The sequence below is a fragment of the Capricornis sumatraensis genome, chromosome 3 (genome assembly GCF_032405125.1).
Source record: "Capricornis sumatraensis isolate serow.1 chromosome 3, serow.2, whole genome shotgun sequence".
Classification (NCBI taxonomy): domain Eukaryota; kingdom Metazoa; phylum Chordata; class Mammalia; order Artiodactyla; family Bovidae; genus Capricornis; species Capricornis sumatraensis.
The window spans coordinates 174,164,205-174,179,424 of NC_091071.1; the positions used below are offsets into that span (position 1 = coordinate 174,164,205).

The 15,220-nt window shown below is 42.8% G+C and overlaps 1 protein-coding gene across 3 annotated transcripts in view; it reads right to left on the reverse strand.

Moving 5' to 3' along the window:
- Positions 1–10,870, reverse strand: part of KDM1A (lysine demethylase 1A) — a 63,208-nt gene extending 52,338 nt beyond the window's left edge. For all 3 annotated transcript variants that reach the window (XM_068969385.1, XM_068969383.1, XM_068969384.1), the window contains exons 1-2: positions 10,517–10,870; positions 61–226 (exon numbers count right to left, since the gene is read on the reverse strand). In XM_068969385.1, the coding sequence (XP_068825486.1) occupies positions 61–226; positions 10,517–10,870 (520 nt within the window). The remainder of the gene's footprint in view (positions 1–60; positions 227–10,516) is intronic.
- Positions 10,871–15,220: the final 4,350 nt, after the last annotated feature.

Sequence of the window (15,220 nt, forward strand, 5' to 3'; positions counted from 1 at the left end):
ATGGAGTAAATTCATTTATTCTAAGATAAAACAAAACTGTGGTTAGTTACTACAACTCACCAGATGGTTCCTCGGGCTCACTTTCATTTTCTTCCTCAGGTGGGGCTTGAGGGGGTGGTGGAGGGAGCTTCTTTTCCTTCTCTGCTTTAGCATTTCTCTCTTCTTCTGAATAATACTCATCTTCTGAGAGGTTGGCCAAACTTTCATCCATCTCTCTGTACTCTACCTAGATGGAGATTATACCAGGGAAAGCTAAATACAGTGGACATCTAAAGTCAGAAACTCAATTTGGAACTGTAAATAAATGTGAATTGCTTTCTATCTTCAATTTTAAAAGGAAATAATCAAATAACAAAGAACAGGTGAGCTCCTAACAGGTAACCGTTAAAACAAAATCTCTCATGAAACAATCTTTTGTCAGTTCAGATTTAGCCCAAACTAACTTTCACATCATAGTACTGAAATTCAAATTAATGACTCTGAGGCTCTCTACAACTAAAAACTGTGTTTGTGCGTGCATTTGTATGTACATATATGTTACGTTCACATACTGGAAGTTTCAACAAAAGACTAAAATAGTCCTCAGTCAGACAAAAATACAGTCAACTAGAATAACAAGTCCGTCCAATGCCAATCTGTATTTTTAACTACTGTTCCATAGGAAATAGGAAACAAAATAGGAAAACAGCAAAAGAATTTCAGAAACCAAATCGGAGGTGTGGATGGTGGGCAGGGAATAAAAGCTGCAAATGGCAATAGTCAAAAACAATAAAAAGGTACATTTGCTTAAAGGAACAAAACACTGGTGACTGAAGAGAGTTGAATGATTAGAGCAAAGAATCCTTATGAACACAAACTAAGAAGCAAGTCATGGGGAAATGGAGACTACAAGCCTTACTACTAATTTATACTGGTTATAAAGAGGAAACCCAGGCATAAGTAGGAAGAGGAAGCAGTCCTACTGAATGTTTTATTGTGGGGCAGAGCAACTTAGGATAGCAAGGATTATTATGGATCTCTCTGTTAAAATGTGTAATGTGGTATTACAAACCACATTCAGTTTGAACCGAACTTGTTCAGTTCAGTCGCATCCAACTCTTTGTGACCCCATGGACTGCAGCAAAACAGGCTTCCCTGTCCATTACCAACTCCTGGAGCTTGCTCAAACTCATGTCCATCAAGTCGGTGATGCCATCCAACCATCTCATCCTCTGTTGTTCCCTTCTGTTTCTGCTTTCAATCTTTCCCAGCACCAGGGTCTTTTCAGATTAGTCATCTCTTTGCATAAGGTGGCCAAAGTACTGGAGTTTCAGCTTCAGCATCAGTCCTTCCCATGAATATTCAGGACTGATTTCCTTTAGGATGGACTGGTTTGATTTCCCTGCAGTCCAAGGGACTCTCAAGAGTCTTCTCCTACACCACAGTTCAAAAGCACCAAATCTTTGGCGCTCAGCTTTCTTTATAGTTCAACTCTCACATCCATACATGACTATTGGAAAAACCATAGCTTTAAAAAAAGACTAAAATAGTCCTCAGTCAAACAAAAATATAGTCAACTAGAAAAACAAGTCTGTCTCATGTCAATCTGTACTTCTAATCACTATTCCATAGGAAATAGGAAAAACCTTGGAACACTGTCAAACCATCATTTTGACTCCCATCCCAATAAAGATTTCAAGAAGCCACAGAAACAAGAGCTCTCTATCCTGGACTCAATGAAAAGACAAAATGAATAAAATAAATGATTTACTGGCTGTGGAGACAGGGTAAGGACAACGTGGCTTCCACATAAAACACAGCTAACTTATTAGGCTTCTGAAATGCAAAATCCTGTGGATCAGGGAAGGTATAATCTATTTTAATTTTTAAATATCTCTGAAATAGCTCCAGATGGCTGGCTGCTATTATCTTTTTTTTTAAATGACATGACCACAGATTTTGGGAGTCAGTAGCTAGGGGGGTAGAGATAAAAGTTTTACTGATAACATGGATTAGATTAGAAAATGGAAACAATTATGGATAAATTGAACAGTTTTGATGTGCTCTAAGAATCTTATTTAACACATGAATCTACCTATCAAACACTAAACATCGAGAACACAGCATGGTGGAGAAAGTGATTGTAAATGAGTCTCTCTGTCCTTAATAAGCTGAAACTCTAGTGCCAAACAAAATAAACTTGATCAGGTAAACATCTCATAGAGATTTTACATTAAAATCTCCCAGAAATGTAGATACTTGGCTTAAAGTTCAACATTCAGAAAACTAAGATCATGGCATCCAGTCCCATTGCTTCATGGCAAATAGATGGGGAAACAATGGAACAGTGACTATTTTGGGGGGCTCCAAAATCACTGCAGATGGTGACTGCAGCCATGAAATTAAAAGATGCATACTCCTTGGAAGGAAAGTTATAACCAACCTAGACAGCATATTAAAAAGCAGAGACATTACTTTGCCAACAAAGGTCCATCTAGTCAAGGCTATGGTTTTTCCAGTGGTCATGTGTAGATGTGAGAGCTGGACTATGAAGAAAGCTGAGTGCCGAAGAATTGATGTTTTTGAACTGTGGTGTTGAATTCTTGAGAGTCCCTTGGATAGCAAAGAGGTCCAACCAGTCCATCCTAAAGGAAATCAGTCCTGAGTGTTCATTGGAAGGACTGATGTTGAAGCTGAAACTCCAATACTCTGGCCACCTGATGCGAAGAGCTGACTCATTTGAAAAGACCGTAAAGCTGGGAAAGATTGAGGGCAGGAGGAGAAGGGGATGACAGAGGATGAGATGGTTGGATGGCATCACCTACTCGATGGACATGGGTTTGGGTGGGCTCTGGGAGTTGGTGATGGATAGGGAGGCCTGGCATGCTGCGATTCATGGGGTCGCAAAGAGCTGGACACGACTGAGTGACTGAACTGAACTGAAACTTTATTCTATTTGACTGAGGATGTGAGAGCTGGACTATAAAGAAAGCTGAGTGCCGAAGAATTGATGTTTTTGAACTGTGGTGTTGGATTCTTAAGAGTCCCTTGGATGGACTTGTTGGAGTCCCTTGGAGAGTCCCTTATTTCTGACTCTGTGTGACTCCATGGAGTATAGCCTGCCAGGCTCCTCTGTCCATGGGATTCTCCAGACAAGATTACTGGAGTGGGTTGCCATGCCCTCCTCCAGGGAATCTTCCCAATCCAGGGATCAAACCCACATTTCTTAAGTCTTCTGCACTGGCAGGTTGGTTCTTTACCAGTGGCACCAACTCAGAAGACTGAATGCTCTGAACACAAAGGATTGGGAATCTTTTATTCCTAAGTAAAATTCTCTGCTTATTTAACTTGTATGTAGAGTACATTATGTGAAATGCCGGGCTGGATGAAGAACAAGCTGGAAACAAGGTTATTGGAAGAAATATCAATAACCTCAGATATCCAGATGACATCACCCTTATAGCAGAAAGCAAAGAGGAACTAAAGAGCCTCTCGATGAAGGTGAAAGAGGAGAGTGAAAATGATGGCTTAAAACTCAACATTCAAAAAAACTAAGATCATGGAATCTGATCCCATCACTTCATGGCAAATAGATGGGTAAACACTGGAAACAGTGACAGACTTTACTTTCTACGGCTCCAAAATCACTGCAGATGGTGAATGCACCCATGAAATTAAAAGACCCTTGCTCCTTGAAAGAAAAGCTATGACAAAACCTAAACAGTGTATTAAAAAGCAGAGACATTACTTTGGGGACAAAGGTCCATCTAGTCAAAGCTATGGTTTTTCCAGTAGTCATGTATGGATGTGAGAGTTGGACCATAAAGAAGGCTGGGCCCTGAAGAATCAATGCTTCTGAACTGTGGTGTTAGAGAAGACTCCTGAGAGTCCCTTGGACAGCAAGGAGATCAAACCAGTCAATCCTAAAGGAAATCAGTCCTGTATATCCACTGGAGGGACTGATGCTGAGGATGATACTCTAATACTTTAGCCACTTGATGCGAAGAGCCAACTCACTGGAAAACACAGATGCTGGGAAAGATCGAAGGCAGGAGGAGAAGGGGCTGACAGAAAAGGACAAGATGGTTGGATGACATCACCGACTCAGTGGACATGAGTCTGCACAAGCTCCTGGAATGGTGAAGGACAGGGAAGCCTGGTGTGCTGCAGTCCATGGGATCACAAAGAGCTGGACACAACTGAGAGACTGAGCAACAACAGAGGTTGTTCTATTGTTGTTCTATTGTAGTCATGTATGGATGTGAGAGTTGGACCATAAAGAAGGCTGAGCAACAACAGAACAACCTCTATTGTCGTTCAGAGGTTCTACAACTACTTATAATCAAGGACAAAAGATGTCCCAAGAGGCAGATATGAGTCAGCAGGGTACTTGTTCTTACCTGTACACCCATGACTCTCAAATTTACATCTTTAGTCTCTCCTCTCCTCCACACCCTCGCTAGAGTGATTCATTCACTTCCTAATCACCTTAAAGCTCATCTTTTGTTTTAACAGTTTTTCCTTGTAATTCACCTTGGACACAACTGCCAGATTAATTTTTCTAAATATGTTATATTTCACATAGTTTAACAGATGAATGCCCAAACTGTCTTAGCAGCATAAGAACTCTCTGGCTCTAGCTAGTCAAACTTACCTCTAATCATTTTCTAACATACTAGTCAAAATCATCCCTAAATTCCCTAAAAGCTACCCTCACCTTTTTCTGTAAATCCAATACCTAAAATCCAAAGGACACCTCCTCTGCAAATCACTCCCTAAGTCTTCCACACTCACAGGTATATCTTTCCCTTCTTTAAATTCTCACAGTACTTACCCTTCCTAATCTAGCAAAATCGTCTGGTAGAATTTTCTGTGGTAATGGTAAAGTTGTGCATCTGTGCTTCCAATAAGGTAGCACTAACCATGGCTACTGAGCACTTGTTACTGCTTTTAGTTGCTTAGTAGTGTCTGAATTTCATGACCCCATAGAGTGTAGCGACCAGGCTCCTCTATCCATGGGATTTCCCAGGCAAGAATACTGGAGTAGGTTGCCATTTTCTTCTCCAGGGGCTCTTTCTGACCCAGGGATCAAACCTGCATCTCCTGCATTGGCAGGTAGGTTCTTTACCACTGAGCCACCAGGGAAGCCCCTCACCATGTGGCTACTTAGGATTAAATTAAAATTAAAAATTCAGTTTCCTCAATCTACTAGCTGGAGAAGGCAATGGTAACCCACCCCAGTGTTCTTGCCTGGAGAATCCCAGGGACAGGGGAGCCTAGTGGGCTGCCATGTATGGGGTCACAGAGAGTTTGACACGACTGAAGCAACTTAGCAGCAGCAGCAATCTACTAGCCACATGTTAAGTGCTCAATAGCCACAAGTGCCCAGTGGCTACTACACTGCACAGTACAGATCTCTACAACCTAGACACAACTCTATACAACACTCTGACTACAATCCCTCCAACTTATCTTGCTCCTAGAAAAATCTCACTTGCAATTAAATTCTTTTGCCCACTGTTCCCAACATTCAGTTGTCCACTCTGGATTTCCTGTCTGCTTTTCAGACCACTTTCTATTATATTCCAAGCATTTCTCAACTCCTTTTCTCAGCTGGTAGCACTTAATCACTGGGTACCTACTTACTTATGCCAGACATTGAAATAAGCATTTTGTTTACATTATATATAAACCTCATAATGTTAGAGATAGGATTTATTTTCCTGAGGAAAGGGAATCAATCACAGGAGGATGAGTTAATTCCAGAAGTTCACCTTTTCCAGACTACTATAAAAAATTCTGTCCTTTCTCAAGGATCAGCTCAAGGACGTCATTCCTTAAGCTGTGTGTTGTTCCCAAAGCCTCAGTCCAACCCAACAGTTTCAAACCTTAGTTTGCCATGTTAGCATACACATTCAGAGGTAAATTTACTCTGAAACTAATGAAACCTGAGCATTAGGGAACTTCAATTGCCTGGATTCCTTCCAATACAATACCCTAAACTTAATTTCAGTTACATAATTATATATACATTTACTTCTTTATATAATTATATATTATGTATATATAATTTTAAAATCCCCCCAGAAAAACTGAATAAAGTCCCAAGCAAAAAAATACAGATATATATCCCCTGGATAAATCTCAGAACTCTTGAAGCAAGGCCTATTTACACTGGACTCAGCTTACATTTTACCCCTTTATGGACACTCTACCCCTTGAGGTCTGTTTTCTCTGGCTCCCAAGACTAGCTATGAATACATAGGTCAGCTTCCCCAGTTCTTTACTTTCTAGGTGCTCTCCAAATACACATACAACCCATTTTTCTTTTGGGAGCTTCAGAGTTAATCACAAAGGAAAATTAAAACAAACACAGGAGAATTACAAAGACAGAATTCTTATAGCATGACCCAAATTAATCTACAGATTCAACATGATACCAATCAGAATTTCAGCTGCCTTTTTTGCAGAAATGACAAATTGATCCTAAAATTTGTATGGAAATGCAAGAGATACATGGCCAAAACAATCTTGAAAAAGAATAGAGTTGGAGAACTCACACTTCCTGATTTCAAAACATATTGTCAACCTATAGTAATCAGGTCAGTGTGTTGCTTGCATAAGAACAGAAATATAGAACAATGGGATAGAACTGAGAGTCCAAAAATAAACTCACACTTATAGTCAATCAACAAGAGTGTCAACCATTCACAGGGAGACAGAATAGCTTCAACAAATTGTGTTGGGACAAGTAGATATACACAGGCAAAAGAATGAAGCTGAACTTCTACCTAATGCCATCTACAAAAATTAACTCCAAAATTATCATTGACCTAAAAGAGTTAAAACTATAAAACTGTTAGAAGAAAACACAGGAGTAAATCTTTATGACACTGAATTAGGCAACAGTTCCTTAGATGGAACACTAGAAGCAAAAGGGACAAAAGAAAAAATATTAATAAATTGGAAACCAAAATTAAAACTTCTGTAATCACCATAAATATAGAACTTGAACTACTCAACAATAAAAATACAATACAATTTAAAGATGACCCAAGTGGACTCAGAGGGAGAGGGAGAAGGTGGGATGATTTGGGAGAATGGCATTCTATCATGTATACTATCATGTAAGAATTGAATCGCCAGTCTATGTCTGACGCAGGATACAGCATGCTTGGGGCTGGTGCATGGGGATGACCCACAGAGATGTTATGGGGAGGGAGGTGGGAGGGGGGTTCATGTTTGGGAACACATGTAAGAATTAAAGAGTTAAAAAAAAAAAAAGGGGGTGTAAAAAAATAAAAATAAAAATAAAGATGAGCCAAGGAGGGATTCCCTGGTGGCTCAGTGATAAAGAAGTGTTAGTCACTCAGTCATATCCAACTGTTAGTGACCCCATGGACTATAGTCCTGCCCAGGCTCCTCTGTCCATGGAACTCTCCAGGCAACAAAACTGGAGTAGGTTGCCTTTTCCTTCTCCAGGAGAGCTTCCTGACCCAGCGATCAAACCTGGGTCTCCTGCACTGCAGACAGATTCTTTATTGTCTGAGCCACCAGGGAAGCTCTCAGTAATATTAAAAAAAAAAAAAAAATTCCACCTGCCAACACAGAATGCATGGGTTCAATCCCTAATCCTGGAGATCCCACATGCCCTGGAGCAACTAGGCCCTGGGCCACAACTACTGACCTGCGCTCTAGAGCCTGGGGGCCACAATTACTGAGCCCATGTGCCGCAACTAATGAAGCCTGTGTGCCCTAGAGGCCATGCTCTGCAACAAGAGATGCCGCTGCAATGAGAAGCGTGTGCACCACAACTAGAGAGTAGTCCCTGCTCGGTTCAGTTCAGTTGCTCAGTCGTATCCGACTGCGCATCCCCATGGACTGCACGACAGGTCTCCCTGTCCATCACCAATTCCTGGAGTTTACTCAAACTCATGTCCATTGAGTTGGTGATGCCATCCAAACATCTCATCCTCTGTCGTTCCCTTCTTCTCCTGCTTTCAATATTCCTCAGCATCAGGGTCTTTTAAAATGAGTCAGTTCTCTGCATCAGGTAGCCCCCGCTAGCTGCAACTAGAGAAAAGCCCTTCCAGCAATGAAGACCCAACACAGCCAAAAATAAACAAACAAACAGAAAAAGAGCCAATTATAGAAAGACAACTTTCACCAAAAAAGATATACAAATGGCCAATAAGTATACGGGAAAATACTCAAGACAACATTTTTAGCTTACATATTAAAAAACCACAATGAGATACCACTTCACACCCACTAGAATGGCTATAAATAAAAAGACAACATCAAGTGTAAACAGGATTGGAGAAATTGGGACTCTCAAATATCGATAGCGGGAAAGTAAAATGATGAGGCTGCTATGGAAAACTGTTTGGCAGCTCCTCAAAAAGTTAAATAGTCCATGCTTGCTAAGTCGTATCCCCTACAACCCAGTAATTTCACTCCTAGGTATCAAATCCAAGAGAACCAAAAACATTCACACAGGGCTTTCCTGGTGGTCCAGAAGTTAAGAATCCATCTGCCAATGCAGAGCACACAGGCTCGATCCCTGGTTCAGAAGATCCCACATTCCTCGGAGCAACTAAACTTGGCACCACACTGCTGAGGCTGTGCACCTAGAGACCATGCTCCAAGAGAGGAGCCACCACAATAAGCAGCCCAGGCGCTGCAACTAGAGAAAGCCCATGTGTGGCAACGAAGACCCAGCAGATTCAAACATAAATTAAAAAAAAAAAATTCACAGAAAAAACTTCACACATGTTCACAGCAGCAATACTCATAATAGTCAAAAAGTGGAAACACCCCAAATGTCTATAAAATGATGAATGGATAAACAAAACATGCTATATTCGTACACTGGAATATTATTTGGCCAGTGAACTATTAAGTTCTGAATGGAAGTACAACAAGGATGAACTCTGAAAACATGCTAAAGCCAGACACAAAAGGCCAAATATTATATGGCTCCATTTACATAAACCGTCCTTTTTCTAGGCAAATCCACAGTGACAGAAATGAGTTATTGCCAGGCGGCTGGGGTTAAGGAGGGATGCGGAATGCCTGCTAATGTTACAAGCATCTTTAGTGGATGATGAAACATCCTAAAATTGACTGTTGTGCTGGTTGCCAACTTTGTGAATATGATAAAAATCACTGGATAGACTCAAAAATGGTAAATTTATTGTTTGTGAATTCCCTCAATAAAATTTTTTTAAATCTCATCTTCTGGTTTTCTGGCCACATTATCTATTGAAATAGTAAAATCAAAACCCAGTTGGGCTTCTGCCCTCTATTTCATTTCAGAGTTGGAAGTTGCCAACCTGTGCTTTGGTTAAACCTCAAGACATCCCTAGGGCAGGGTATTTTGGGTGAGAGAGCTCTCACAACTGGGCAATTTATTCTGAGGGCTCTCAGTATGGGCAATACTCAAGAAGCTCCTCATACACACTGAACTGGTACACCCATTTAAATTATAGATATAATATGCGTAAGTTACATGATTTACATATTTAGTTACTTAGAACTATATTTTCAGTTTTTTCAACTGTACGGTGAAATCCCAGAAAAGGCCCATGTCTGAAGTCTGCGCTCTAGCACTGCCCCAGTGCGCTGCTCACTGCTGGTGTCCCATGTGGTCCTTTGTTTCAGAGGCTGATGATACCCTACCCTGTTCTAAGTGTAGGGTTCATATTCCAGTTCCACCACTAACTTAGCTTTCTGACTCTGGACAAGTTGCTTAAACTGGCAGCTTCAGCTTACTCATTCATGAAATGAAGCTAGCAACACCTGCCAGTTACTATTACTTTAACAAACATAAAAATGCTGGTCATGCTTTGAACACAGCATCTGGCACCCAGAATTGTGAGCCAAATATTGTCTGTATATACTGTCCTTGTAACCGTGCCTTGACTAATTGATATTAATCAGCTTCCTCATCTGTAAAAATCCACATCAAAAGATCGCTGATAGAATAAAAAGGGGAAAACTCGCTAGCACAGAGCAAAGTGCTAAAAAAAAAAAAAAGTTCCTTCCCCCACCCTCCCGATCTCTCCGGCTAAGACAATTTCTATACCATCATCCTACAGCCTCAATGTGCTCCCAGCTGAAACACATAAATATCGCCGAGCAGCTTCCAGACACATCGGTGAATGTCCCAGACAAGGCCAACCACGACACCACGTCAGGGAGCCTTTTTTTTTTTCCCCCAGTCTAGAAAACGAAAAGGTGGACGAGAAATATATGAGTGAAAAGACTCCCCTCCGGGATCCCCCTTTTCTTGGGACGGCCAGGTCCCTGCACAAAGCCGCGTTCACCTCAGGCAAACACCTTCCCTTCTCTCACCCCACCCAGTCAGTCAGCCGGGAGGTGGGTGGAGGTCGGCGACCGGAGGTCGGGGTGGGCGTGGGGCTCAAGGCCCAAGCCCCGGCTCTCGGAGGTGGGGTGGGGGTAATGCGGGCTGGACAACCTCAGGGGAGCTAGCCACCGGGATTCTGTGGTTCGAGGGTGGGGGGTCGGGCCTCACCTTCGCCCGCTTGCGCCGGCTGGTCCGTCGCCCCTCCGGTGTCTCTGCGATTCCCGTTTCCATGGGGGTCGCAGACCCAGGGACGGCGGTAGGCCCGGCTTGAGGCCCGGCGGACCCCGGCGGCTCGGCCAGGCCGCCGGGGGGCGAGGCCCGCGGGGGCTCCTTCTTGCGGGGAGTGCGCTCTCCAGCCGCCCCCGGCCCCGCCTCGCCAGGGCCGGACAGGCCCGCGGGCGGTGCGGCCACCTCAGAGCCGTTCTCCGCGCCACCCGCTACCCCCGCACCGGCCTCCGACCCGGCAGCCGCCGCTGCCGCCGCCGCCGCCGCGGCAGCCGCTGCCTTCTTCCCAGACAACATGTCGGGCCGCCTGGCCGCTGACGGCCGTAGGGGCCGCCCGGTCTGTCGGTCCGTGGGTCCTGAAGCCGCCTCGCCTCACTTCACACAGTCCGCGCGCTGCCAACCGCCGCCGCGTACTCACGAGCTGCGCGCGCTCCCGCCGCGCCCGGACAATAAGGCCCCGGACGCCCCCGGCCCCGCCCTCCCCGCTGCCATAGAGTGCCGTCCTCGAGGCTAGAGCGGCGCCACGGCAAAGTGCGCGAAGCTTTCCTAGAGCGTCTCCTTAGCTTTCGGGATCTGTCCCGGGACGGTTCTCATTCTAGGGCTTCTGGGCCAGACCGTACATCCGAGGGCGACCATTTCCTCCAGAGACTTGCATGTGTTTATAAATTCATTCGTTCATTTACTCATTCATTAATTCAACTAGTATTAATATGCTTACTACGTGACAGGAGTTTAATTATGAAGTTCTTGCTTTCAAAGAGTTTACAGTCGGTCCAGTGAGGGGAAGACACTGAAATGTAGCTGGTAGATCATCTTATTTACTAGTCATAATTGTCCTGCTTGGATGGACTGGCAAGTCTTGGAAAGCAAATGAATTTCATGGTAATAAAATGGACAAAAGTTAGGAAATCCACAATGAGTCCAAATGGAATTGTCATTCCTTACTGGACTTTGTACATACTCTTCCTTCTATGTGGACCCCTCCGCACACATGTGCACTTTCGTACTTGCACCTACCTCCTCACACTCCTATGCTCCCCATCCCCTTTGCACATGACAGCTTTCCACTCCAGGTTAATTCTAATGTCGGCCCAGATTGTTAGTCAGTTCAGTCGCTCAGTCGTGTCCAACTCTTTGCAACCCCGTGGACTGCAGCACGCCAGGCTTCCCTGTCCATCACCAACTCCAGAAGCTTGCTCAAACTCATGTCCATTGGGTCAGTGGTGCCATCCAACCATCTCATCCTCTGTCGTCCCCTTCTCCTCCTGCCTTCAATCTTTCCCAGCTTCAAGATCTTTTCCGGTGAGTCAGTTCTTCCCATCAGGTGGCCAAAGTATTGGAGCTTCAGCATCAGTCCTTCAATGAATATTCAGGACTGATTTCTTTTAGGATGGACTGGTCGGATCTCCTTGCAGTCCAAGAGACTCTCACGAGTCTTCTCCAAAACCACAGTTCAAAAGCACCAGTTCTTCGCCACTCAACTGTCTTTGTGGTCCAACTCTCACATCCATACATAACTGGATGGAAAAACCATAGCTTTGACTATATAGACCTTTATTGGTAAAGTAATGTCTCTGCTTTTTAATATGCTGTCTGGTGGAGGTGGTGTATTCTTTTAATTCTTCCAGGAATACTTCATTGACCTAACAATGAAAGAGGCCTTGTGTTCTTCAAGCTTATTTCCATCAGGACACAGAGTTATCATTGCTTTTCTTATAAGTTTGTGTCTTCAAAGTATAATTTTCAAAAAATGATTCTATTTGCATGATGTTCAAGAACTAGTCCAAATGACCTCTAGTGATAGAATCTAATCAGTGGTTGCCTGGAATGAGGGTGGGGTTTGACTTCAAAAGAGCTGTAAAGAACTTGCTGGCAGTGATGGAAATGGTTTATATCTTGACTGGAGTGTGTACGCATGAGTCAAAACCCATTGAACTATACATGTAAAATAGGTATATTTTATTTTATGTTGATTGTTAAAGAAGTTGATTTTTTTTTACTAAGTAGATAGAAAAAAATCAAGTTCAGGAAAATTAAGTTCAGGGAAACTAAAGCTATGCCAGAAAGAAAATCATAGTACAGCATCTGGTCCCATGAAATGATGGGACCAGATGCCATGATCTTAGTTTTCTGAATGTTGAGTTTTAAGCCCGCTTTTTCACTCTCCTCTTTCACTTTCATCAAGAGGCTCTTTAGTTCTTCTTCACTTTCTGCCATGAGGGTGGTGTCATCTGCATATCTGAGGTTACTGATCTTTCCCCCCTAGAATCTTGATTCCAGCTTGTGATTCATCCAGCCCATCATTTCTCATGATGTACTCTGTATATGGTAACCCACTCCAGTACTCTTGCCTGGAAAATCCCATGGGCGGAGGAGCCTGGTAGGCTGCACTCCATGGGATCACTGAGTTGGACATGACGGAGGGGCTTCACTTTCACTCTTCACTTTCATGCATTGGAGAAGGACATGGCAACCCACTCTAGTGTTCTTGCCTGGAGAATCCCAGGGACGGAGGAGCCTGATGGGCTGCTGTCTATGTGGTCGCACAGAGTCGGACACAACTGAAGCGACTTAGCAGCAGCAGCAACTCTGCATATAAGTTACTATTTAGATAAGGTATAAGGTGAAGTTGCTCAGTCATGTCCAACTCTTTGCGACCCCACTGACTGTAGCCTACCAGGCTCTTCCATCCATGGGATTTTCCAGGCAAGAGTACTGGAGTGGGTTGCCATTTCCTTCTCCAGGGGATCTTCCCAACCCAGGGATCAAACCCAGGTCTCCCGCATTGTAGACAGACACTTTACCATCTTGAGCCACCAGGGAAGTCTACTATTTAGATATATCAAGATAAATACCATAAGAAACAGCTAAAAGAATTGGAATTGGTTGTTTGAGTTGTGGAATGTGAGGATGGGAAGGAGTGAGATAGGAAATGGAAACTTGTTTGTTTTAAACCCTATAGTTTTATCTGACTAGCTTGCAAGTTTAGTAACTTAGTACCTATAAACATTTATTTTTTTGGCCAGGCCAAGCGGCTTATAGAGATCTTAGTTTCTCCACCAGGGATCAAACCTATGCCCCCTGCAGTGGAAGCACAGACCCCTAATCACTGGACCACTAGGGAATCCCAGTCATTTGATAAAATTTAAAATAGATTTTACAGGAGACCTGGGTTTGACCCCTGGGTGGGGAAAATTCCCCTGGGGAAGGGAATGATAACCCTCTTCAGTATTCTTGCCTGGAGAATTCCATGGACAGAGGAACCTGGAAGACTACAGTCCATGGGGTTGCAGAGTCAGACACAACTGACTGACTAACACCCACACAAAATTAGGTTTTAAAATATGCATATCCTTGGACCCAGCAACTCTACTTTACGAAAAATATTCTAGGAAAATGTTTAAGTATATGTACAAAGATTTAACTTCAATGTGTTTATCGCAGGTTCCTACAGGCCCAACAAGTGGCAACTAACTGAATATACTATTAGAATAATATAGTCATTAAAATTTACATTTGAACATAAAGAACTCTCATACAAAATAGCGAGCATATGTCAAAGATGTATTTAACCAATTATTGAGAGGACCAGCAGGTTGATAAAGCTGGTTCAAAGGAAAATATAAGAAAATGATAAACAGTCACCGGTCATTAGAACACAGAATGCTGGAATAAGACTGTAAAGTTTAATAAGAAAAAAAAAAAAGTCCTACAAGTCTGTAAAACTGTAAACATTGAGGTTACTTTTTCTATCAGAATTTATTTGCATCTATTTACAAAAAAAAATCATTTGGAAATTAGCCATTTTTTCCAGAAATAACTAGCTCATTTTGAAATTGTAATTCATTTTAAATTAACTTTTAAAAATTGGAGTAAATTACATAGTATAAAATTTTCCATCTTAAGCGTTTTAAAGCGTACAGTTCACGAGTGCTAAGTGTGTTCACATGATTCTGCAAACAGTCTCAAGAACGCTTTTCATCTTGTAAAACTTTGGACCCATTCAACAATGATTCATCATTCCCCTCTGTCTGCAACCCCTGCCAACCACCAAACTTCTACCTCTGTCTCTATAAATTTTTTTTAAAACAATTTTTGGCCATGCTGGGTCTTTGTTGCTGCTCACCGTCTTTCTCAAGTTTCAGAGAGCAGGAGCTACTTCCTAGTTGCAATGCACGGGCTTCTCATTGGGTGGCTTCTCTTGTTGTGGAGAACAGGCTTAGGTGTGCAGCCTTCAGTAGCCGTGGTGCACAGGCTTAGCTTCCCTGCAACATGTAGAATCTTCTCAGACCAATGATCGAACCCATGTCCCCTGCACTGGCAGGCAAATTCTTAACAACTGCCCCACCAGGGAAGTCCTATCTCTATAAATCTGACCACACTATTTAGCTCATAAGTGGAGTAAAACACCCTTTACATTTTGCTGATTTCACTTAGCATGATGTTCTCAAAGTTCAACCAGGTGGTAGCATGTGTCAGAATTTCCTTCCTTTTTATCTAATCCTACTATAGTTATATAGAACTTTTTTTATTATTATGCCATAAATAAGTTTTATTTATCCATTCGTCTGTTGGTGGATTTGGGGGTTGCTTCCACCTTTTAGCTATTATGAGTAATACTGGTATGAATGTATGTATACAAGTATC